Below are 27,369 nucleotides of genomic sequence, written 5' to 3'. Positions count from 1 at the left end.
CTTTTCAACTTACAATTTACACCGCAAACATTAGTGCCTGAATGGATTCAAAGATTTAGAAGGAAAGTCAATAAAGGAATTTAAGTTCTAGTAAGGTGGCTGTCTTTCAGAGACACGCTTCCATTGGTCTGTGCTAAGCACCATGGACCATAAAAGTGAAGTAATTCACATTAAAAGAAACTGTGCAGCAAACTTTGCTGTGCTGCAGATCATACCCTACCAAGGAATCTGGAGGTAACCCTATCTTAGACCAAGGTTGGCAAAGATATTTTAACAGTGATTTAAGCAGGTTCATCAACGATGGAAAATTAATTATTTATTTAATTTTCCCTCGTCATTGTCCGTCGAATTTTCATGTCCTAATGCTATCTGAGGCAGTAAATAGAGAAATACACATACTTACTAGAAAACTGCGAAAATGTTCTGGGAGCCACATACATGTACATTTCACCTTCACAAACATGTTAGCTTTATGGTAGATTGGTAATACTTCTGTACCGCTCCTCCCACTTAATATCCATGAATGATGTACGTTTATAAAAAAATGTGTAATGTCTCACCGATCTTGGATTTCTTGGCTCTAGCACCAATGAAAGCTTGTAGATGTCATCCTCCGTGTGATACAGGTCCAGGGAAAGCTGCGTAAACAAAGAATGTAAAGGAGATATCACAGTGAAATAAGGATCATCTTGACTTCTACTGATAAGCACATTCCCCTATGTAGGTTTCTAATTCAAGGGCAATGACAATAATTGGCGTATGCATCTAGGAGATTCAGCCTCCCTATGCAACAAGATCTTACAAGGGCATAATTTTTATGGTTAAGAGAAGATAATAAATATTATTCAGCGGTTACTTTTAGAGCAACTCCATAATAGGACTCTGCCTTCCATATGCTAAAGGACTGACATATTTGATACATTCCTTCTCTAGGTTTGTACTAATTGGTTTGATTATACTAAGAGGGTTTAAAAAATCAGCCATCTTGGACTATCTGAACAGTACAAGGGCGAGAGCTGTATTTATGCCTAAATGAAACTTCAATAATTTGCAAGAAGTCCGATGCAATGGCGTCGATTTTGTAGATTGCACACATTGCTTCACATGCTGCCTTTCTGAAAAGACTTTGCATATACTGATCACTGTTCGTTTACTTTTCTGAAATTTGAATGTCACCTCTTTGTTGAGATGATATAAAGCAATTCACATAGCTTTTTGTTAATGCTTAGGAATCTCAGCAACACTCGGTATTTTTTCATTAAATGTATGTCATTATCGTGGGCCTAGTCACAGGGGCAACAGAGTGCTGCAACTAGAAAATTCAACGAGTACACAAGAAGTGTACCAGTAATGGTGATAATAAAAGAAAAGGGGCCAGATGTACGATGGAATTTTGCATGTGCAAATGGGTTTTAGATCCGTTTGCGCATGCAAAAAACCTGTGGGCCACGTATTAACCCTATTTTGCGAGTCACAAATAATTTGCGACTCGCAAAATAGTGTTTAGTGACTCGCTATTAGGAAGGGGCATTCCCTTCCTAATATTGACCCCCAAAGGCTATGTAAGAATAGTTTGCGACCGCAATTGCGGTTGCAAAATACTCATAGTTTACCACCCTTCTCAGAAGGGTGGTAAAGCACTCACAAATGGGAAGGGGTCCCCAGGGTTCCTCTTCCCCTTTGGGAATGCATGCACAGATTTTTTTAAGGGCAGGCGGTGGTACCGCGGGTCACTGCTTTCCCTTAAAAAATGGAAATGAAAAGTTGCATTTTTATTATTCAAATGCATCCAGTTTCCCTTTGAGGATAACTGGCTGCAGTTTTTAAAAAAAACTGTTTTTTTAAAAGCATTTCCAGGCATGGAGGTCTGCTGACCCTAGCAGGCAACCATCCCTGGGAGTGCCAACCATTCCGATTGGGGGCACAAATTGCGACAGCCTCATTAATATACATGAGGCATGCAATTTGCAACCCCATTGGGAATCGCAAACAGTGTCTCAGACACTGTTGTACATTGACTTTTGCGAGCCGCAAAAGTCAATGGTCGTACATCTGGCCCAAGGGATCAGCGTTTGATGGTTAATTTGGGGTGTTCAGTCTTTCAGATAGGTTGTTAATTGGTGTGTCTCGAATCTTCTCCAGAAGGATAGGAGTTTGTGTTCCATCGGATGTACTCTGATGGAACTTTACTTTACTTTTTTCAGATTTTGGGATCTAGACATGAGAAGGTTTGGTCCTCTTAGTTTTCCATCTTAAGCGATTTGTGATATTCGTGTTTTATTTGGTGATCCCAAATTTGTCTCTCATATATGAGTGTGTGTGTTTGTTGATGTGTGAGAGAGAGGTGGAAGGCTCAGGAGTAGGGACTTTTGGTGAATGCATACCAGTTTTAAATGAGATGCTGGCCTCTATTGAGAACAACTCAAGGTCTTTCATGATGGGGGAAATGAGTTCTGGTTTATTCAAGCCTTTGACAAGATGGATTTCTCTGAGAAAGGCCACTGCTTATTTGTGTACACTGTGGCTCACCAGAGCATCCCTTACCCAATGGGAACCTGTGCATATAATTACTAAACAAAACAATGGTTCACCTAGAACTCATTTAGTCAAAGTTTGTTATTACACAGAGAAACAATTTAATGCAGACAGTTAATGAAAAGAAAACATGATTGCAGTCTAGTCTTACAATGTTATACTAGCTTAAAATTAATGGTGCTCATCACTACTCCCAATCTTGGCATTGTCTTTCATACATAATTTCTCCTTCCTTATCTTAACTTTCACTTATTTACTTAAAACGTTGGCTTCTTCTATAGGCATTTCAAGCAGGCCAGACCAAAGCCCCAACAAATTGTCCATCCACTTCATAACCTTGTAAGTAGGCAAGTCCATTCCTACCTGGAAGTAAGTAATAGATTTGAAGCTCTCACTGACTTATATAGCCCAGACTGACTAAATCGAGAGAGAGGGGCTCCGGTGGATAGTGCAGCCACATTAACCCATTGTAGGAAAGTGGCTCTATATATACTGGACAAAAGTAAGGTACATTGTGTATAGGGTCCCCAGTCCCCAGAGGTTTGGCAGAGGCTAAAGTCAGATATAACCTTAGTCTCTAAAGTGGTAGCTTGGTCGAGCAGTAAGGCAGTATCAGAGGACAGTGTAAAGCATTTGTTGTACACACTCAGTCAGCAAATAGTCTCACACACTCAAGAACTGAACTCTAGGCCAATGGTTTTGTATCAAAAGATATAGTTGTTTTATTTTAAAACCAACAAGGTATCAAAATATACTTTCTCAGGATGAGTTACTTTAGTTAAGTACTTTTCAAATAGGCTATAGACTTTTTGAATGCAATAGTTACAGTTTGTTGCAATTGGCAACACATTTTCAAACACAATGCAACATTGAGCTCAATGGGAATTTCTGGCTAAATGCAATTAGTTACTTTGTAGATTACTTTTCTAACCACAGGTCTGGATCCTAGATCCAGTCAAGGGACATGAGCTGTAAACAGTTAAGTAAAAGCGTTTTGGTTACAGTAGTGATTTTTAAGGAATATTATCGTATTTTAAAAGTTGACACACAACTTTTTCAGCTGAAATTACCAATGTTATCCTAAGGAAGGAAATTCAATTTGCAGGTAAAGAAGGATCTCGTTACTTTTGTAATCCAGTACTGGACTCCTAGGCTCAGCACTGGGATCTCTATCTAAAACAGGTAAGTAATTACGTTTTGGTAGTTGGTACGATTTTTAAAGAATATTTATAGTTTGTAAAAATCGACACTTAGAAGAAATTTCACAGAAAAACAGTCAATAGTTTCCTATGGAAGAAAATTCATTTTGCAGGTAAAATATGTTCATGTTACTTTTGTAATTCAGTACTGGACTCCTGGGTTCAGCACTGGGACCTCTATCTAAAACAGGTAAGTAATTACGTTTTGGTAGTCGGTACATTTTTTTTTAAAAAAAACCTTTATTTATAGTTGCAGTAATACATTTGTGGGCCTACAACCACAGGGAACGGCTGTCGCTAAAACGAGACAGTAACATAATATTACACTGATACACAGCTCTTCAGCCGACAACCCGGGGGTCCGGCAGTGATTCAGCATATTGTTCTTGGAAACATATGATATTGCACAGGATGAAATTAAGGTTTTACATTTTAAACATATATAAATAAACAATACAAAGCAAACCAAAAAAAACAGCGAGGCAAAAAAGACTATATGGTGAGTGTCCTTCCCAAGAGGGGGAGAGCCGTATCAAGAGAAATATATGCAAATGTCAGTAAATTAAGCCATGGGAAGGGGGGGAGGGGGGCCGGGAGCAGGCGATCACAACATCAGCAAGAATCTACACAGTACAAGGAATGTTGGGCTATGGGGACTGCGACATTTCCGGGATATCTACAAAAGGAGGAGTACAGATCTCCCCACGATATAGGTTCCACTGATTCCATATTCTCCCCCACTTCTTGGGTCTGCCACGTGCGACATACACAGTTTTTTCCCTAAACATGCACCAGTCCATGTTTTCTTCCGAAGCTGAGATCGTAGGTGCTCTTTGGGACCCCCACAGTTGCGCTATGTCACTTTTAGCCACCATATTCCTTACACAACCTATCCACAGAATAACCCATACGCAGCAGCCGGGGACCTGTTATATAGATACGGTGTAGGATCTTCAATTGCACCAGCCGGAGACGGGCCGGAATCGCGACCTCTTTAGGAGAAGATATTGCAGCCTGCCAATCCTCATCATCCAGCTCCAGTCCATCACCGGTCCAAGCTTCCCGAAGCTGCAGGAGTAGATCCGTTCGATCATTAATACGTTTTTTATATATTAGGGAAATAGTGCTATCTGGGATGTGTCCGTCAAGTACCCTATCTTCAAGAGGAGAAGATTCCAGGATCAAGGTTCCGGCCGGGAAAACCGAACCAAGTGCGTGTCGGATCTGCATATAATGGAAATATTCCCTATCGCTGAGCGCGTATTCCGCTTGCAGTTCCTCAAAGTTCTTGATCCTATCTTTGACCCAAAGATCCCCGACCTTACTGATGCCAATGAGGTCCCACTTCTCGAAACCCTTAGTTGTTTACAAACTACCCAATTTTTCAGCAACGTAGAGCGGGGTCGCTCGAGTCAATCTGTCCGACCACCCCATAGCTGCGTTCGCGCTACACCACACCCGCACCGCAACCCCGGTGGTCCCGTTAATTTCCTGCCAGTCGATTTGGAGTATAGCGCCCTGTTGTAGTTCCCTCCCGGGAGCAGCCATTTATCCATTTCGAATGCAGGGTTTGACATAGGGCCGTACATGGCCTGGTTGATTGCACTCAATTGGGATGCCCAGTAATAACGTTTGATGTCCGGTAACGCGATGCCCCCATCGTACCAGGGCAGTCTCAATTTCGCTAGGGCAATGCGAGGACGCCCACCCCGTATCAACTGCCTCTGTAGGCTCTCTATCTCGCGAAAATAGCTGGCAGGTACGAGATCGAGCGTATTTTGGAGGGCATATAAAAATCGGGGCAGGGACATCATCTTGAATAAAGCTGCCCTCCCGACCGGGGACAATGGCAGGCCACGCCAAGCCGCTACGTCTGATTTAAGCCGAAGAAGCGGAGGAAGCAGGTTGCGTTCATACCGAACCGCAGGGTCCAGCGATATGTAAATCCCCAAGTATTTAAAGCCGGTTTGCGATATCTGTATCAGGCAGATACGCGGCAAGGGTGGTACCTCCCCAGTGAGCGAGTAAACACTAGATTTAGCCCAGTTAATCACTAGGCCGGAGTTCTTTCCAAATGAGCTAAGTACATCGAACAGTACCCCCAGTGACTTCCGAGGGGAAGTGAGGTATAAGAGGATATCGTCCGCATATAGTGATATGCGGTCTTCAAAGTCGGGGGCCCATCTGATGCCTTTGAGCGACGGTTCACACCGCAGCCAAGCAGCTAGGGGTTCTAAGGCAAGCACAATGAACAGTGGAGATAAAGGGCATCCCTGTCGCGTGCCCCTTCCGAGAACAAAGGATTCCGAGACCCTGCCGTTAACCACCACCTGGGTCAGCGGATCCTCGTAAAGGAGTTTGACCCAACCGATGAACCCTGGGCCAAAACCGAACTTCGCGAGAGCCGCCCACAAGTATGGCCATTCCACGGTGCATCGTGACATCCAAGGAGATCAAGATGGTCGGCTCACGTAACGACTCTGCTCTCGCAGGACGCCATGAAGACGCCGCAGGTTCAGCGTGGTATTGCGATGAGGAATGAATCCGGACTGATGCGGGTGTATCAGGTCGCCAATCACCTTAATTAGCCGGTTTGCTAGCAGTTTTGCCAAGACCTTAGGTTCGGCATTCAAAAGTGATATCGGTCTGTAGGACGCACATAGGTCCCGGGGTTTCCCTTCTTTATGAATTACAACAATGGACGCAAGTCTCTGGTCTCGGGGAAGGGACCCGACATCTCGCAACTCCAGAACCATCTCACGGAGATACGGCGCCATTTTGTCCGGACACAGCTTATACAATTCAATGGGAATACCGTTTGGGACCCTAGCTTTTCCCGAGCGGATGGAGCGAATAGCGAGCGCTATTTCATTGTTGGAAAATTCCGCCTCCATAAGCTCTCTGTCACAATCAGACAAGCAAGGCAATGCGACATCTCTAAGCAATAAGTGCGAGTCCTCCTCCGGTCTGTCTGAGACTGGCGCATACACCGTTTGGAAATGGTGTGCGAAACCCTTCACTATCTCCACAGGATCAACAATACGCACTCCATCCGCTCTCTCAATAACAGGCACAACGCGATTCAGTCTTTCCTTTTTATCCAACCAGGCAATCAACTTCCCCGCTTTATCTCCCACATCATACAGTAGCCCCTGTTGCTCACGACTCATGGCCTTGGCCGCATCAGTCACCAGGGCTCTATAGTCAGACTGTTTAAGGTTTAAAGCCTGCAGCTTATCCTGTGTGGCATCAGACTCCAACTCTCCCTCCAAGGCAGTGATTTCAGCCTCCAGTCGCACAACCTCCTCATTCTTGCTTTTCTTAGCACAGGCAATCAACGACAGAGTTTGACCCCGGATTACCATCTTGAAGGCTTCCCATAGTGAAATGGAGGAGGACACCGACCCCACATTGTCAGCGAAATATTGATCAATGGACCTGACCACGCCCGCCCGGGTTTTAGGATTACGGAGAAGCCAGGGATTAATTGGGACCACTCGAACCCCGGCTCCCAGCTGAATATCAATGGAAAGCCACAGTGGGGAGTGGTCCGAAATACCCCTGGCCAGGTGTCTAACCTCTCTCACCGAGACGGTCTGCGCCACCGGCATAAGGACATAATCAAGCCTAGGGAGGCTCCTGTGTGCACCCGAATGAAAAGTGTATTGTGCCTGTCCAGGGTGCATCAGCCTCCAACAATCAACCAGACCAAGTGTCTCCAGGAAGTTGCCCAGCCAAGATTGCGATCTCGCAAGATCCCTAGGGGTGCTGCGATCCTCTCTACCACAGACAACAGAGTTGAAGTCTCCACCCACAACCAAAATCCCTTCGGGGAACCCCAACACCACTTTCCCCAAGTCAGCAAATGTTGTAGTTTGTTAACCTGGCGGAGCATACACGGAGAATATGGAAATCGTCTTCCCCTCCCATCTGCCAGTAATAGCGGCATATCGTCCCCTATCATCTAGGATAGTATCATCTATTTCCTAACAAGGACACCAGCCCCCCTCGACCCAGTGGTGAATCCCGAGTGCGCGACTAGACGATAACCTCACCTATGCATTGCGTGGCATGTGTTCCTATCAAATGCGTTTCCTGTAACAACACTACATCAGGGGAAAGACGTTTCAAAAACTGTAGCACTATCCCCCGTTTTATCCTGTTGACATTCCAACTTAGTAACCTCAACCCCCTACCCCCCATCCCAGGAATGAAGGCGGATTCCCCCCAACAGCGAAAAGGACACAAAAGTCAAAATATGCAGTGATACATTGCCTCTGAAACAACACAAAATAAAGCAAAGTTCCCCCGCCACCCCCAAGAAAACCCAGGAACATATCCCCCCACCCTGCACCCCTGCGTTAGTCCAAAAAACCACCCCAACTTGCAGTGTGCCTGTCGCCCTAACCTGAAACTAGTCTACAAAAAGAGAGAAAAACACCCCGGGAGGAGGAAGAGTCCCGTCTTCCCTGTCGCCTCTGGGTATATACCATTATATTTACAAACACAAAAAGTCAACAAACCACTGCTGCAAAGTCCATGTACTGCACGCGCCGGTCCTCACTCACTCCTCCTGTTCCAATGGGCCACCATCTGTGCCTCCAGATTGCTCGGTGCGGTCTCGATGCGTCTGTAGAGTATCCAGCCAGTCTCTAATGACCTCAGGCTGATCAAAAAAGAGCGCTCGTTCATTATATTCAATGCGTAGCCGGGCAGGGAAAAGCATAGCGTATTTCAAGCCCATGTCTCTCAATCTCCGTTTCACCCCCATAAATCCCAACCTCTGCTTCTGTACAGATTGAGTGACGTCTGGGTAGAAGCTGACAGTCACATTCTCGAATTTCGTTCGGCTATTGGCCCTCGATGCCTGCAGGATGACGTCTCTATCCCTGAAATGGAAAATTCTGGCTATTATGGGCCGTGGTGGGGCGCCTGGTTTGTGTTTCCCGCCGGGAACTCTGTGGGCGCGCTCCACCGCAAAAAAGTTACTGAGGCCCTTAGGGGCGAGATAATTCAGTATCAGGTCCTCCACAAGGAGATCCATCGTCAATTCAGTGGACTTCTCCGGAACCCTGATGATACGTACATTATTGCCCCTTGCTCGACTTTCGAAGTTCTCCAGCTGGCGGGCAAACAGATCATTCGAGGTTCGTAGATTACGAACCTCGGTTTGGAGACCGGACATGTCGGTTGTAAGACTGGCGGTCTTGATATCCAAAGACTTGACCCGTTCATTGGTCTTCGCCAGATCATTCCTGATCAAGTTGACATCAATAGCCACTGTGTCAAGCTTTAAGGCCAATGTCTCGTATTGCTGGCCCATGGATGTTTTCATGCTCGCAATGGCGCCCATGACGTCTTGTAAAGTCAACTCCTCCGTCACTGGGGAGCCATCTCCAAGCTCGTCCGAGGTTTTACCAATACCACTGGGGGAACCTTTAGGGCGAGTGTAGCGATCCATGATATTGGATTGAATGGCACCCCCTCGGTGCGTGGTCTTGGTCGTCCGTTTCTCACTTTCAGGCTTGTTCGCCATGTTGAGCGACGCGCCCCGAAGGGGCCTTTGGGACGTGGTGTGAATGGCTCCTCGCGAATCAAGCTGAGAAGAGTCAGAAGATGAGGCGCAGCATGCAAGCGTAAAATCCAATTAGACCATGGGCCAACAAAGTCAGAGGGCAGCCGGCTTCAGTAAACAAGAACCAGAAAACGAATCCGAAAGTACGTCAAGGGCATCAGTCGACTTCCACTGGCCGTTGTTGTTCAATTGCCTCCACGGTATCTCGGGACTCGAGTCCCGGGCTGCTCCTCGGTGTAGGCCTTCAACTATCGGAGTAAAGTAAGTCCGGTTCCCTGCATCCAAATCGATTCCTGAAAAGAGCTTGTATGTCAGCAGGGTCATGTCCATAATAACCCGTTGTCTGTATCAGGATTCGTGACAGGATATATGCGGGAGGCGGCAAGGGTCTCGAGAGCCCTTTGCTCATGCGACCATTTTGAATGCGCGCTAAGCTCCTCCTCCGTTGGTACGATTTTTAAAGAATATTTGTAGTTTGCAAAAATTGATACTTAGAAGAAATTTCACAGAAAAACAGTCAATGGTCTCCTACAGAAGAAAATTCAGGTTACTGGTAAGTACGGTTAAAATTACTTTTCAGGGTTGGGGCCGGGCTAAAAGGTGCGGCACAGAGGTCTCTCCTGATAACAGGTGAGTAAATCAGAATTCAATGTTCGGCTGATTTTAGGTGAATATTTTAACCCTTTCGATGCTGATGACGAGCTCAGCTCGTCATCACCCACGGGTGTCATGTGCTGATGACGAGCTGAGCTCGTCATGCAAACAGCAAAATGGTAAATCCCAGCACAGGAGGGGGAAAACGCCTAGCAGCCAAGAGGTTAAAGTTCCAAAACTCCACACTTAGAAGAATTTCTGAGTGAAACCAGTCCATGTTCGCCTATGGAAGAACAGTGAGTTATCGGCTTTTAGGTAAGTACTCGATTGGCAGAGTTAAAGTTTTGGGCATAGACTCAGGGGTCCCCCAGGGTCAGGTAGGTACAGTTGGTACACCCTGAGCAGCACAGGGCCAGCCAGGTGCAGAGGTAGTTAGGCCCAATGTTCGGTTGGTGGCTGCTGGCTAGCAGGTCACGCTGCTGTGGGAGCTGGGCTCCTGGTCACTGGCTCAAGGCAAATGAGGAAGTAGGGTAGGACACAGGTTGCACTGCCAGGGACAATCAGGCGCTGGGTGCAGGGTGCTTTTGTTATTGTTATTGTTATTATGGGTTTATATAGCGCCGGGTCACCTACAGGTCTCAGGGCACTTTGACCACAGAACATAACATCCAGGAGAGAGAGAGGGTGGAATGCCTAGGCTGGGCTAAACGGGCGCTCAATGTTATTCAATGGAGATCTTGAACAGGTAACAAAGGCTGCAGGCCCTGGGACGGTGGATCTTCTGGAGCGACCAACACTTCGAGGGGTAAGTTGGAATCTTGGAGGGTAGGTAGGCACCTCGGAGTTGGGCACAGGAGGCCTGGGGATGCCGGGTGCAGGGGTATCTTTGGACGTCGGGAAATCTTACCCTCTGCTTGTTGTAGTAGGAGGGGTCCCTGGTTCTGAGTCTGCAGGCATAGTCTGGGTCATTGAGGAGGGTCCATGGGCACTGGATTCCAGGTCAGAATCACCGGGGGGAAGTCCTCAGGTTCTTTGTCCACTTGGGCACAGACCAGGCTCGGCGGGTGCAGAGTGGGCTGGATTTGCGGTTCCTGGCTGGCACCAGGGGTATTGCTGTTTGAGCAGAGCCACTGCTCTTGGGAGTCCCAGTATCTAAGAGGGTCAAGGCAGGCAGGTCCTCCGGGGTTCTTGAGGTTGCTGTCCGCAGGAGGCGACAGGATTTAGAAAGAGCAGGCTCAAGGATCAACAGGCCTGTAGGGCTGGGGCCGTCAGTTGGTGTCGTCCTCTTGTTAGCAGCTGCACAGCAGGTCTTCTTCTTCTTGGTCTTCTTTCTTATTTCCATATTGGGATCTGAGTAAGGAAGGTTCAGGGTGCCCCTAAATACTACATTTATGGGTGTTACAGGTAGGGGAAGGGCAGGGATCCAATATGTCCCTGTCCTGGGGTGAGTTCACCCCCTATCCTGCTCCTCTTCTGTGTGAGGGGGGCAGGAGCCTATCTCTAATTGGGCAGGGATCCCCATCTTCAAGATGGCTGGAGCCCAGAATTGTGCTTCACCTCGCCTCTCCCACCTGAGAGGTGGAGTTGGCACAGGCTGGCACACCCCCTTTCCTAGTGTAGGTTTTACCGCCAGTCCTCCCACCAGAGTGGTGGTCAGAACCGGTGGGGGCCAGTTGCTGAGTCTGCAAGTGGTCTGGAGAAGCTCACAAAGGCGGTACGCCTTTGAAGCTTCCCCCTGCCCATCCTGGGGAGGAGGCCTAGCACCTCGCCTAGGATGTGCATTGTTGAAGGCCTAGGAGAGTGGGGGATCTCCACCCAGGGGTCCAGCAACATGTCTGCTGTGTAGCAGCCTAGGCAGCCTCTCAGATCAGGTGTGGATTGTAGGTTAGGTTTCAGGGGGCATCCCTAAGATGCCCTCTGTAGTGCATTTTACATTAAATCCCTCACTGGCATCAGTGTGGGTTTAATGTGCTGAGAAGTTTGATATTAAACTTATCAGTCTTCAGTCTCGCCATTATGGTGCTGTGGAGTTCGTAATGACAACCTCCCAGTACCATATACTGTTAATGGCATCACTGCACTTACAGTGCCCAGGAATGGCCCTGGGTACTGTAGGGGCACAGGGCTCATGCGCCTGTGCCCACACCACTGGCATAGGGCATCCAGCTAGAGGGGTGACTGATGTATGCCAGGACAGTGGGTGTGGGGGCATGGCACACAGGGATGTGTGCCATGTCAAGACATTGTTTAGTTCTACACCAGGCCAGTCTGTAAAGGCAGTGTGTGGGTGTCAGGGTGCAGGGCCCCTAAGAGTGGCACAATAAGTGCAGTCCTTAGGGGTCCTCTCTGGTCACAATGCCCTGGGTACCTAGGGTACCATTTACCAGGGGCTGACCTGTGGCCAGAGATGCCAATTGGGTTTCAGCTTCAATACAGTTTTAGGGAAGGAAAACAGGCCCTGAGCACCTGATCGGCATCAGCCCAAGGCACACTCAGTCAAAGCACATCAGCAATTCAGCAAAAAGTGGGGGCATACCAAAGCAAGAAAGATTGCACTTTCTCACACCCATGCTGAGGGAAACACAGTGAATGACAACACAGCGGGTTAAGAATTAGCTACTTTCCTACTCACAAGGCACAATACACCATAATGAACCCAGATACCAACACATGGTATTTCATTACCTAGCCAATGGCAATGGGGAAGGGAGTGTAATGAAAAAGCTCTACAGATTATATCATGGAACATCGCCGGTATTAGATCTAAACTAAGTGATCCAGAATGGGGCAGGATGGTTGATAGTCACCACATATGCCTTTTTCAAGAAATCTGGGCGACAGAGCTGGTACACAGGGTAGGGTTCACCACATTTAGCATCGAAGCCAGACCATCAAAGGTGGGACGACCCGTGGGAGGACTCATAATCTGGGTAAGACAATGTTGAACTGTAGAATCAAGAACCTGAAAGTAGATTCTCAGGAGATTCTTGGTATTGATTTGTCATCGCCTAAAAGGAGTGTCTATCTTAGACTGATTAACATCTACAATAGGTTCAGCAGCGATTATAAGCCCTCGGAAACTATAACAACGCTAGCTGATTAATTGGAGAAATGTTATGGAGGCCCTTCCCTCATTCTCGCAGGTGATTTTAATACCTATGAGCCGGTGGAGTACATTCAAGAGCTAGGGTTGGAAGAAAACCAAGCTAGGGGTGTTAAAAAACTACTTAATCCCCCCATTAAAAGACTCACTAAAGTAGGCCAGCAGGTATTGTCCCTCACCCTTGCACAAGGGGTGCGTGCCTGTAATGGGCGGACACCAGCTGATGAGGCAGCGGAATTTACTTTCAAAAGCAGTAGTACAAAAAGCAGGATAGACTAGATCATGGTGGACCTTGACATGTGGCTCTACTTCAAGTATATGACTGTTTTAAACTGTGATGATAGTGACCATAATGCCCTCTGTTTGGAGCTAACTGGCCTGCCAATCTTCATGAGACAAACCCCTAATAATATAGCACCTATTGTTACAACGAACAACAATAGAAGTATTAAATGGCTTAGTGTGGTAGTTGGCAGGCAATTAATCCCAAAAATGTATGATGAAGTGGCTCAGACCTTTGCGGTACTCAGTGATTTAGACCACAATGAAGTTTAATATATTTTAGCTAGTTACCAGAAGTTGTCCAACAGCATTAAGCAATATTTGTATAAATCTATTAGTTTTAAGACTTTTAAACAAAGTAATGTCCCACGGTACAATGAGGGTGGTAGATTAGCAAAAACCACCCTAACGGAAGCAGTAAAGCAAGGACTCCAAGAGGACATCACAAATAGTGGAAAGTCTTATAAGAGGGTACAGATGGAAGCAAAAAATAGATGGAGGCTAATAAATGGCGCACACTGGTTGAGGCCTCCAAGCAGAAAGATAGCTGATCGTTCTGGCACCTACTTGCTAAAGGCTCGGTTAGGCAGGCCAGTGAAGATGATTTTTATATCCAACCACAAGTTTGGGAAGATTATTTTAAAAATATATATACTAGAGCAGCCCCTTTCATGTCAGAAGAAGAAACAATGGCAGCCTTAGAGGAAGTGACCTTGGTGCCAACAAGGGGAATTGCTGAAGGGTTCACCCTAAAAGAAATCACAACAGCAATCAGTCTACTCCAGGCAGGATTACTCCTGGCTTAGATAGACTCCCAGGAGACCTAATATTTGGGGCCTTCTCTTTCAAAAGGTTTTTAACGCCATCCAGTGAGGGGGTATATTCCCTCGGCATGGAAAGGAGCAGGAATAATACCAATCCACAAAAAGGGAGAGAAAGGGGACCCCTCTAATTATAGACCGATAAGTCTTATAGACGTCTCCCATAAACTCTTTCGTAAAGTTATTCTGCTCTGTATCCAAAACTGGATGGAAGATAATAACACTATCTCTCACCTACAGGCTGATTTTAGATCATCTACAAGCACCCTTTATCAAGCATTTAGATTTTTGTTACTACTTTGGAAGGAAGTTAAGCTCTTGAAGGGTCAACTATATGTTGCTTTCGTTGACCTTAAAACAGCCTTTGACACCATTGATCGTAATAAACTGTGGGCCACATTAAGGTAACTAGAACTACCACATGATCTTCTCCAGCGACTGGTTTGCTGCATGATCGTAATTATGCGAGAATAAGGTGGAAGTCCGATGGCAGTCTTTCAAATAGTATTGGAATCTCCAAAGGGGTACGCCAGGGGCGTGTGCTTGACCCAAATCTATTTACCCTGTTAATTAATGGGCTGATCCATGAGCTATATGATTGCGGAGGCGGTCCTCCTAGACTAGCGGGCAGTCTCTTACCCTCCTTGTTGTTTGCAGGCGAGACACTCCTTATTTCTAAGACTCTGAAGGGTATCCAAAACACCTTAAACAAGTTTGCAGAAGCTTCCAAAGACCGGGGCCTCAAAATGAATTGCTCTAAAACCAAATATATGGTCTTCAACCCCTATAAACTCTCAAAGGGGAAGTTGAAATTGGGCACCCAACAATTGCAACAGGTTAAGGTCTTTGATTACCTGGGAGTTAGAAATAGTGACAACTTAGCATGGACCCCCCAAACCCAAAAGAGGGAGTCATCATTACAACTAGTGGATTGCGCAATAGCAAGGAGGCTAAGATGCTCAACCTATCGCCCAATTTCTCCTCTTTTGGAGATACATAGGGCCAAAAGATTAGGTGCAGCTTTGTAAGGTGCTGAACTGTGGGGCTTGGAGAACACTAAAAAGCTAGAGGTCGTGGAAAAAAATTCCTCAGGGCAATACTTAATGTTACAATCAATACCCCAATTTTACCGCTGCGACTTGACCTAAGAGTTAAATCTATTTCACACTTTGCTGTTTTTAGAGCACTAATGTTCTGGGTGAGAATTTGGGTTAATAATACAGAAATCCATGTTAAAGCGGTAGTGGTGGAACTATTAACCTACAAAGACAGAAAGGAGAATTTCCCTGGTTCAAGAGGGTTAGAAAAGGGTTGTATCGCCTGGGCCTGGATATGATGTGGGAGGATCCTGGTTCCATTACAAAAAGAATGGCCCCATGCTAAAGAAGAGATATTGGGATTTTATTAACTCCTCTAGTAATGAAACCGTAGCACCTGGCACTTTAACTTTACAATTTTTAAATGTTAAGACTTGTTTTAATTTTGACATGTATATGGATGAAATCAACCCACCACAGGCACGAGCACTTTATATTCATTTCAAGCTTGGGACCCTACTGCTAAATGCTTGGAAAAGCAAATGGGTCAATGCTACTATCACTTCTATGTGCCCTACATGTCGGTCTGTACAAGAGTCAATTGAGCACTTCTTTTCTTGTGTCCAGCATACAGTAATATAAGGAAAACATGGATTATCCCAGTCTGCCGATTGCTCTCCTTTTCACGCCCATCGGAAGTGTTACGTATATTTCAATCGGACACAACGCGATGGCCAGTCTTGGCAATTACAAGATATTTGTTATATGCCTGGAGGCAGAAATCGAAAGCTGTGCTGTGATTCATTGCCTGAGATAGACTTATTTGAACATGTCTTCTATGTTTGTATAATCATTTTAGAACTGTATGTACAATTTTTTTTTTTAAATTGAATGTGTTTTAGGCATGGCTACAAAATCAAAATTTGATGAAATGTTCTATTGTCTATTAGGCAACAATGTGTATCTGTATTCTACTTATGCTGTTTTATGATCATGCTATTGGTCGATTAATAAACTACTAATACTTAAAACTCTTTCTTACTTCTACCAGTACTACATTCAACCTTAGGTTTGATAAAGAGCATTCTTGAATGAGTTCATAAAGATTGTGGGGCATATTACCAACAACTAGCGATAATTATCGCTATGTTGGTTTAGCGGCGATATTTTTATCGCTTAGGAACCTTGCTATTATCAAGGTTTATCTTCTAAGCGATAAAAATCGGCCGAAATGCATGAATATCGCTGAAAAGTCAGTGATATTCATGCATTACCGAGCTAATGCTCTTAGCCATGTTATCCACCTACCATTGGATAACATGGCTAAGAACTGCTCAGGGGCAGGTGTTAGCTTTTGGAGATATTCGCGCTTAGCGCGAATATCTCCAAAAGTTGGTAATAGGAGATAGCGATGTTAGCAACTGTTTCCAGTCGCTAACATCTTGGCACGCCCACTTTGCATGTCATTAGTGATAAATATCACTGACATGTAAAGTGGGGCCCAAGATGGTCGCTATCTCCTACTAGCTGTCGCTAACTGGTGTTAGCGACAGCTAGGTAATAGGGAGATAATTTTATCTCCGCTTTCTTCGCTTTTAAAGCCAAAAAAGCGGAGATAAACCCCCTTGATAATATGCCCCTGTGTTATCTTCGAATTACGCAAATGACCGTAAAGGCGCTCCCAAAATATATACTACACCAGCTGTTCCCGTGTATGATGATAGATGTTTGCTCACATTACTTGACCAGATTTGAACAGTCAAACAAAATTTATTTCTTTTGCACTCATGTTCCAATGTTAGTTGCCTTGGCATGAGCTAACCTGCATAAGTGCAAATGTCCGCAAGGAACTTTGGAAAATGTGCATTGACATATGGTGTTGCCTAAAAATTCGGGTATTGCAAGTTTGTAATTTAAAGGCACTGCTTAACATTGATAAATAAACAAGTGTCGTCCCCAAAACATTTCTGGGTAGGCTTTGCAAGGTGTAGATGTGGTTCAGGGAGGCAAAACCTACCTTTATTTTTTTTTCTGCAGTTTTCCTCCAGCACCTGCTGTCTCACTTCGGACCAGGACTCCTGACCACCGCTGACAGCTGCCTCTGAAAGTTGCCCCAAATGCCATTTCTACAGGTAGACTGGGCGGATAACAGTTTGCACAACGGAAGATAAGGAGAATAACGGTCTTTCAAATTCATTGTTTTGAGGACATAAAAAAAGAGCTTCCAGCACACTGAATGGTGAAAGATCAGTGTATTGCCTATCCTTCTATTTGTGGGAATCAGCTGCAGACTAGGAGTGGGATAGTGCAGGAGATGCAAAATAGTCCTGATCCTCTGAAACAAGTGGTGGTGGTGCTCACTGGCAAACTGCGGTACAAATTAGGTACTGGACATCAGAAACTATACTCTTCTCACCCAAGTTTCTACAAAATTGTTTCATTCCCCTCTTCCTCTGCTTCAAGGGTGCATTTAGCAAGTGCCGCAAAGCCAGAAAACCTACCTTTCTGGATAAGTGTACAGTTAAAACTTAGGACATGCTTGCATCCTAGTACCACACTACAGTTTCCCCTGCCTTACTCCAGTCGCAAAAATGTTAAGCACATCCAGCCAGGTTTCCCTATAAGCACCATTTATTGTGGCTGTTTTGACTTATTCTACTACATTGCAAAATAATATTAATTGACAAGGCCAAGAATCACTAGCTCATGCACAGACCCCAACATCAGTACGTGTGAGGCCTTTTATTTCACATTTACATGCTAGGCACTCATGGCCTAAATTATTTAGTCAATCATGGGGTAAATTATTTTAAATTAGATTACTAGCATGTCCTTTTGTCTCATGATAATAACTTGAAAATCTGGCTGGAATATCGTTCCCCGGGCCAATTATGGACAATCTTGTGCATGTCAATGCAGTATGGGAAAGCAGTTCTGGTACAAATCTGTAATTGTAATGCTGATCTCGGCTGTCATTACATTTTGAGCCGAAATCTAACTCGGTGTTTGTACCTAAATGTTCTGTTATGGTCATTAGGTTTGATTTTGAACAAGACAAGCAACATCTTTGGGCAGTTTTATTTCAGACAGGGTTCTTTTAGTCTACCTGAAACACATTTCTGGATCAAAGGCTCAAAGCAGGCCTAGGAATATTCATCATCGAGTCACTTTGTGCAACAATCGTCTGGATTTCAATAAAACCACAACAGAATACAGATAGACTGCAACCAGACAATTATTGGCTTACACTGACCTATGAAGTAAAAGGATTCGAACAGATTTAATATATTTTCAGTATCTAAAATCTTCAATTACTGTCTTTGTACCAAACATTTCTTGCCTTTCGTGCAGCACCAAGTTCCTGATACTGTGCAATTGTGTTTATTTTTTCTTTCAGAGGATTCTGTGGAGGTCCACCAGATGCCATATCACAATCAAACATGTTATTATTTAATGGGGTGGAAACAAAACCACCCCATCCGTAGTGGCCCAAAGATGCTAGAGACACAAGGACCTAATTCTCAAGCTGAACTTTTTTTTTATAGACAGTGAAGGGCAAGGGTTGTGGATGTATATATAGAAAGGCCTCCAGAGCTGGTAGGGCAGAATAGAAACAGACATGTGCATATAGAGGGGGAAACATTCGTGCAGAAGCTAATACTGCCCATATGCCATGTGGAACAGGCGAGCTTTTAGGGTTCTATGAACATCATAAAACGGGATTACAGGTGAAGGAGAGGTAAGTGGGAGTTTCAAAGTGTGGGGGGATTTAAGCAAAGGACAAAAAGGTAGACCTGGAAAATGAATATAATGGATAGCCGGTGGTGCTTTCAACCATTTCGCTATCTAAGTTTCTTCAATAGTTACTGCTCCATTTAAGGTCCACACTGATTGGCCACTGGTACTAGAGACATCCTTCGCAAGTGTACGTGATATATCACAGTGTATCATGTTAGCATAACCCATAATGATGACAGCCAGCATGTGCCCATGTGACAGAAACGGCTGCAGCTCTTACCGTCAAAAGGTTGATCAAATCCATATTGGGTTCTAAGTTGTGAGATGCGCTCTGTAGGGAAACCAGTTCATTGAGGGTTACATATAGTTGCTGCATTTTCACAATGTTCACCTTGTCCTCATCTATAAAATCTGGAAAGACGACATGAACGGCTATTAAGTCTTTTAGGTGAACCCCTAAAATGGGGATTTTAAAGCCCTCACAATCGGCAAAGGCTTTTCGATAGTTGCAGTAGTTTCCATTGGATGAGACCAGCTCAGTCATTTCATTCCAGTCCTATGGCAAGAAAGTATAGGGCAAAATCTGTTAAATAGGTAATGCTTTTCATTAATTGTGATACAAACATGCACTGCACCGAATAGACCAACAGCTATGCAAAACAGAACTCACACACAAAATGTAATACCCATGATCACACACTGTATTGGGGCAGATGCATATAGAAAAACAAAAAAAAATGTTCACTGCTCATCTATTTACCCGGTTTCTTATGCTGATACCAATGACGAACATCTTTTCATAAGTATTTGTCGTAATTGCTTGTAGGTTCAAGCACTGTTTATGAAATACTCTTTGGCTCTTTTCTCCTTCTCATGTACGGGAAACAGCCTTTACAAAGTGGCCTAAGCCATGCGTACTATTTCCCTGCAAGCGCAAACACGCTTGCCATTAACCACGAATATGCCTTTATTACGCATAAGCGTAGTTAAGGCACATGCACGGTCTAGATGCTGGAATGGGATGGGATGGCTCAGGCACAGGAATGATCGGGAGAGGACGGAGTGAGTGAAGTGGGGCTGGGGCTAGGGTCGGGTTTTTAGGTGTTGGGGTCGATCTTAGGACTTGGGGTCAGGGTTTTAGGGCTAAGGAGGGGTCTGAGTTGTTTTTAGTGCGGTGGACATTTCACTCATACAAAACCATTGAAATTCACCCGTTATAGTTAGTTCAGCTAACTATAACTCGTGCGCCCACAATGCACTGCTGATGACGTCACATATAACATCACTCATGATCCCGAGGACACTGCAGAAGCCAGCCCTGGAGGGTGGCGGCCCCTAGGGCCACCACAAGGCTCCAGGAGGGGGGCCGCGCAGCCCCCCTCCCAACATTTAAAAGCCCTGGGGGTGGTGGTCCCCAGGGATGGGGGTCTATAACGGACCCCCCTATTTTAAATATTAGAGCCCCGGGAGGTGGCGGTCCCCGGGGCGTGTGGGGGGCCTTGAGCCCCCCACACAGGTTTTGTTTTTATATTTAAAAAAAAAAGAAGCCCTGGGGTGTGGCGGTCCCCGGGGCTGCGGGGGGGGGCCATGAGCCCCCCTCTGGGCCCCCCATTATTATAACTAAAAGAAGCCCTGGGGGGTGGCGGTTCCCGGGACTGCGGGGGGGCGGTGAGCCCCCGCATATATAACGTTAAAGCCCCGGGGGTGGGGGTCCCCGGGGATGTGGGGTCTATCACGGACCCCCTATTTTGAATATTAGATCCCCGGGGAGGTGGCGGTTCCCGGGACTGTGGGGGGCCGTGAGCCCCCCCGCATACATAATGTTAAAGCCCCAGGGGTGGTGGTCCCCGGGGCTGGGGGCCCCTCTGGGCCCCCCATTATAATTAAGAAAATTGCCCCCAGGATTTGGCCCCCGGGGGCTAATTACCAATTAAGCAGATTCAGGTTTTTTTTTTCGCGGTATACACGTACCCTACGCGTAACCCGCGATTTAAAAAAAACAAAAACATTTTTGGGCCTTGGGGGTCCTTGTGGGACCCCCTGAGCAGGCCTAGGGGGTCAGGGTGTTTCTACCCTGCCCCCTTTTCTTGTGTTTCAGGTTTCTTTTTCAGTTTTCTGCCAACACTTCCTGGTTTGGAGTGTTGACAGCCAATTAGCAAAAAGATCGTGCTTGGGAGGGTACACGTACCATACGCGTACCGTACTTCGTCTATAGATTTATCTATGATTTTACTTTTGATTTTCTCAGGAACTACTGAGCAGATTTACACCATTCAACAAAAAGCGTGATCTGCGAACCAAACTCTACCTTTTTGCCAAATTTGGTGTAATTCTGTTCAGCAGTTCGGGCTGTAGCCTCACTTAAAGGTCCCTATGGAAAATTGCATGGGAAAAACGTGTTTTGGGACCCCCCCTTTTTTGTCGGCCCCCGTTTTATGAATCACCCCGAAACTTTCAGGATAGGAGAGGAGCACCCCATCTTCTTGGAGAATTTCGCGATGATTCGTCAACCGGCGCCAACATTATTCCAAATAGAATGTTGCGGATTTCCTATGGAAACTAGGTCCTAACTATAACTACCTACTGACGACTGCCAGTAGGTAATATATATAGGGTTCAGGGAAAGAGGCTACAGTAATCTATGTCTTAAAAAGGCCCTTACCAAATGTAACCTTGTGGATAGGGAAACACTCTTTTCAGCCCAAAAGATCCAAAGTACCAAAAATGAGACGCGAAACACATTTAGATTAATTTTGGATTACAATAAAGAACATCTAGCCTTGCACAAGATAATCAAAAGGAACTGGCATTTCATTAAGCAGGACCCCATTATTGGTATGACTGTTCCTAAGAATCCTATGATTACTTATAGAAGGGGAGCATCTATGAAAGATGTTCTCATGGATAGTGACCCATGTGGACCACAAGCCAAGGGCTCTTGGCTTGCGCAAAGGAAGGGGTTTTACAAATGTAAAGTGTGTAAAGCCTGTCAACATGGAGTCAACACCATGGAATTCTGTACACCATTTAGGGGACCCAATAGAGAAATTACCAAATCACTTAATTGCAAGACTGATCATGTGGTCTATGTGTTGGAGTGCCCGCGTGGACTGAGATAAATAGGTATCACCATCTTACCAGGACACAAAAGGGCACTCTAACACATTGGAGCCATCAAAAACCATGACCAGTCTAATCCAGTGGCCAGGCATTTCCATGAGCACCATGACGGTAACCCTAAGGACCTCAAATACTTCTTAATTGACTCTGTCCCTAAAAATAAACGAGGAGGTGACAGAGAGAGAGAGGGCTTAGATTACTAGAGATGCACTACATTTTAAGTCTTGACAGTAAACACCCCAACAGCCTTAACAGCTCGGAGGAACTGCATGCCAGCTTATAATCATTGGGGTTGTCAGTCCTAACAACACTAAAACCAGAATTGAACTATGTATTGGATTGAACTGATACATTTTACTAGGTTTTCTGAGTTGTTCTGGCATACAACTTTTGGCTTAATTGTAATCTCAGAAATCCAATTTTTTGGTTCTTTCTGACTGTTCTTATGAATTTATTCCCGACATGGCAGCTTTCCGTTAGTTCCCTTCATTCTCTTTTAAACCATCTTAAACTTTTTATAATACACATTCAGCACTTTTTGTATTCCTTGCTTGAAAAAATAGTCTTTTAAAAAAATGAAAAAATTTGTGGTTTGCACATGCACTTATTTTGCACAGGTATATCCAATTTTTAGAAACAGTCGGTGGGCACTCATGCATTTGAGGAGACAATAAACTAGGCATGTATATCATCAAATTTTCTGAACGTTGTGAAACACACACGCAAATTATGCACAATTCTAGTAGGCTTGATGTTTTGCAGTTTAAAAGACGTCGGTTGTGACATGGAATAAATATATATATATATCCTTTGATTTTAACAACATGAATTATTGCGGATGACGCTGTTCTTTTATCCCGCACTCAGATTGGGTTACAGCGATTAATTGATAGATTTATGCTGTTTATTCAAAACAGGAGGCTCCGTGTGAACAAATCCAAGACCTATGTAATGTTGTGCGGGCAGTCTGCAAATAAACTGAAGCATAGCTTTTTCCTGGATAGCGACAAGATGACACACGTTAAATCATTTTGTTATTTGGGAATCACTTACACTAATGACGGGTCATGGACATCTGAGTTCGATAACATCAGACTGAAAATGTTGCGGACTACCAGTAGTATATTCCGATTTGCATCCAAGCTTGGATCGAGAAGTATCCCAGATATGATCAATATATATAACATCCGTTGTGTCTCTTCTGCATTGTATGGGGTGGGCGTGTTGGGTCATATTGAAGGCCCTTTGCTCCAAAAAGACGAAAACAAGTTTTTAAAGAGACTGTTATGTGTCCCTCCCTCTGCCTCAGTACAACTAATCCATGACGAGGTAGGGATCGAGTTTATCTCTGACTTAGCAGCCGTTCGGCCACTCTTATTGTGGCGTTCTATTTGGGCTAAGCCAGAGACTCGATTCACTCAAGAGATTATTCTTGACTGTATAGGATTGGATCACTCATTACGCATACAGTGGTTGAAATACATTCATTTCTGGTATAAAACCTTGTATGAAATTGATGTTTTCCTTGACCCCGAATTGGCAGTTGCAATCCCCAAAAAAGAAATTAAACAAACATTTTTAAACTTTAAAAAGAATGGGCGAGATAAGGTGCATGGCAAGTTAGCCACCGTGCAGTTCTATAGGGGACTGAACTTAACCCCGGGGTTTCAACCCTACCTTGCGAATGTGTCTAGTCCCTCCCATCAATTTGTGCTAACCCGAGTCAGATTGGGTATTGTACACCACCTTGTTGCATTCCCAAACCAGAAAATAAGATCTGAGACTTTCTGCCCGTGTGACAACACTTCACGCCAGAGCTGCTGTCAATTTCTACTTTTTTGTAAATTTTATCACTTTTTAAGGGTAAAGTATCTAAAACCCATCTTTTTAAAATACAATATCCGAACCTCAAAGAGCGCTCTAGTACTATTATCTTCCCTAGAGAACGTGGATATCTGTTTCTTTGTTGCTACTTTTATTTTGAAATGTACAGCCGCCAGGAGGAGCATAGTGCTGTTATAACTTTATATATTCCTGTCTGTACATAAATGTCCTTTTTTATGCTGTATATAGTATCTTAACCCTGTTTTATGCCCACAGTATGTTAATGTATGGTCCTTTTTGTTCATATATCAAATGAACCTCCCCGTGTTTGCCCGAGCCATATTTAAAATGTACAGCTGCCAGGAAAAGCACTTGGTGTGATAATTATATTTATTCCTGTCTGTACATGCATGACCTCTTCCATAGCTTTTTAGCTCCGTTTTATATTTCTAAATATATATTGTTGTCCAGTGTATGTTAGTATATGTTCCCTTCTTTTTTATGTACTACTCCCGAGTACATTTTGAGTCATTTTGTTTAGAATTATCACATATGCAATGAATTGTTTTTAGCTGTTTTGCTTGTATGATTTGTATTTCTCAAATCGAATAACAGCTTATGACTTGACTTGAACAACATGAATTTTAAATGTGGGTGATAGGAGGTACTCATTATTTAATGGATGTATATACAGTTATTTATTTATTTATTCCTTGTGTATTTATACCTTTTCATGATTTAAAATGATTTTGTAATTAGTGTGCACATCGATGTGGCCATGCATGTATGCATTTATTTAAATATTTAGATTTATTTATTTATGTTTACATGGGTGGACCGACTACTGACCAGGTCACACAGGGTCAAGAATGTTTCTAGTCATGATCGATGGGTCAGTGCATTTATGCCATTACTGTTCAAAACAGGTGTGTTTCTTGCCCTTATGATTTTCCTCTATTTAATGTAGTTTATCTAGTACATTTATATTTCATGTATTCTGTTTGTAAAATTGTGACAATCTATTTAAGGTCACCCTCCTTATGACAGTTAAAATAACTGGATTGATCTGAGCACTTTCTTGCACTTTATATCACATGGTATTTTCACAACCAATGAAAACACTCGTATCTAAAATGTAAAAAAGAAAAAAGTGAGTAACTATTTAAAGGAATGCCATAGGTAGTTTGGCGTCATGTGATCAAGTCCCCTTATAGGTACGAAACGAGTCATGGCTGTCCTCTTTGTTTGTACATTGTGAGAAAATAAATTGAAGGCATTTTCAAGAGCTTTGTGGTCCGTGCTCTCTTTGGCATCCTGCGAGAGAAAAGCAGAGGCGAGGAGTTTTCTGCGATATATATATATATATATATTGCCAGTGAGTAGTGATATTTAGTAACTAGTTTCCATAGACAAAGAGTTTTTTGTTTTGCTAATAATTTTGATGACGTTTGAAGAATCCTCAAGCAATTTTGAAAACTAGGATGCCAATCACTTCAGCTGCTATTTGAAACGTTTAGGGGCAATTCGTCGAGCGGGGGCAGAGAAAAAGGGGGATCCCAAAAAGCGTTTTCCCCATGCAATTTCAAATATGGATTTTAGACACAACTTCAGCCCTAACCACGGAACAGAACTACACCATATATGGCAGAAAGCTAGCTCATGGTACAGAAAGATTCTATTTGTAATTTGGTGTAAATCCGTTGAGTAATTTTAGAGTTAATAAAGAAAAAGGATTTATGTATATCTAGGGACACGGACCCTCTGCGGATCCAACAAATCTCATGGTGAGATCTGATTGGCTGCCACCACTTCAAGCCATAAGTGGAGGCAGCCATCTTGGGACTCGAAGTAGGCCGGTGGTTAGGTCCCACAGGGACACCTCCAAAGGTTAAACAAATAGCTTTTTCATTTCCAGCAAATTTGTCGAGAATCCGCAGGAAAATGTAAAAAAAATAAACGCGAGCTCGGTTTTCAGCGGTTGTGTTTTACTAGCCCTCGGGTGGGCCAAGTTTCAGGGGCAACTCATTATTTAATATATAGGGGAGGGGTGTTTGCAGCCCCACGCCCTGGGTCACTTTCGGCTGCAGGAACCCCATCCCCCGGGACCTGGCAGAATAGAAGAAGGGGAAGGGGCCCATGTGGCCCCCCCTCCCTGGGCTGATTTCAGACCTGGGGACCCCATCTCCTGGGGCCCAGCCTCACGTGCCCCCGGCAGATTTTGAGCCCTGGGACCACCACACCCCTGGGACCCGGCAGTGAAATATGAAGGGAAGGGGGGCACGCAGCTCCCTTCAAGGGCCGAATATAGCCCTAGGGACGCCACCCCTGGGCCGACTGTGAAAAAAGGGGGAGGGGGGACACGTGTCCTCCCTTGCAGAGCTATGAATGGCCCTGGCGTCCTTATCCCTCAGGGCCTGCTCCAGGTATATCCTGGGGGAGCAGGGAAACCTGTGTATCCTCTTCCTTGGAGGAAAAATGTAAAAAGTTCCCACCAAACAAGAGCAAACTCTAAGTCCTCTCCCAGCGGGTGGAAGCATGAAAAATGCTCTTACGCGCTGAGAGTGAACTTTTCATCTGTTTCCCTGCCCACACTAAACCAGGCAGGGAAACATTGCTCCCACCCACAGGGAGAAGCATTTTTAGCTGCTCCCTGTGGGTTGGAGCAATGCTGGCTCCTGCTGGAAGTGGGGAGCTGGGAGGCATGGCGCTGGAAGGCCTGCGGGGGCTGCACCTCTGGCAGCTCCCAACAAAGATGCAGTGGGTGCCCTGGGTGGGCTCCAAGGCATCCACCCTTTATTGGCCGGACCCCTGGGGGTTTGGTCCCTAAGGCTGAAATCAGACTGGTGAGAGGGGCCATGTGGCTCCTCTACCCTCATTTATATTTGCCCAGGGCCTGAGGGATGTTGTCACAAGGGCCAATAACGGTCTGGAGAGGGGGGCTGTGTGCCCCCCTCCTCACAGTGATAAGGTGGAGGGCCCTGGAGGATGGGTTCCTCATCCAAATTTGCCACAGAGGGGGGCTGCATGGGTCCCCACTGCCAGGACTCGCCCGAGGAGGGGTGCTATGTGCCCATTCCCCATTAACAATATGGCTGGGCACCGGGGCGGGTGCGAGTAGTAGTTACCTTAGGGCACGAGTTAAACTTACTTGAGATAATTATAACTGCTGAATTTCTATAGCTGTGTGTGTAAAATCTGAACCCAACTATGACGCCCCTGTACCCTTTGGTTTTTTTCTGAATTTCTAAGGCTTTTTTAATTGTACTTCCTAAGTATAACATCCCTACATATATATATATATAGTTGCACGTGTTGTTGAAGATTCAATTGAAGTGTCTGACACACTTCGAGACCCGGCCCCGATCCGCTTGGGAGAGGCACCCCCTTGTCAGGTACTGGATGGAAGCGAGAAGCTTGTGAAGGGGAGCCCCCCGGCTGCGAAAGGCACAGGAATGGAGTGCATGATGGAAGAGGCTACGATTGATGGCCCGCCTCGAAAACGAAATGACTGAACTTTTTCCAGCAGCCAGGATGTGCAGTG

At 44.9% G+C, this 27,369-nt stretch overlaps 1 protein-coding gene across 3 annotated transcripts in view; it reads right to left on the bottom strand.

Moving 5' to 3' along the window:
• The window catches only part of RASGRP3 (RAS guanyl releasing protein 3), a 643,233-nt gene that overhangs the window by 196,544 nt on the left and 419,320 nt on the right, over positions 1-27,369 (bottom strand). For all 3 annotated transcript variants that reach the window (XM_086926878.1, XM_086926879.1, XM_086926880.1), the window contains 2 exons: positions 19,165-19,440; positions 561-638 (listed from right to left, as the gene is read on the bottom strand). In XM_086926878.1, the coding sequence (XP_086783004.1) occupies positions 561-638; positions 19,165-19,440 (354 nt within the window). The remainder of the gene's footprint in view (positions 1-560; positions 639-19,164; positions 19,441-27,369) is intronic.

This window comes from Lissotriton vulgaris, chromosome 6 (genome assembly GCF_964263255.1).
Source record: "Lissotriton vulgaris chromosome 6, aLisVul1.2, whole genome shotgun sequence".
Classification (NCBI taxonomy): domain Eukaryota; kingdom Metazoa; phylum Chordata; class Amphibia; order Caudata; family Salamandridae; genus Lissotriton; species Lissotriton vulgaris.
This window is presented reverse-complemented; position numbering and strand designations above follow the sequence as displayed.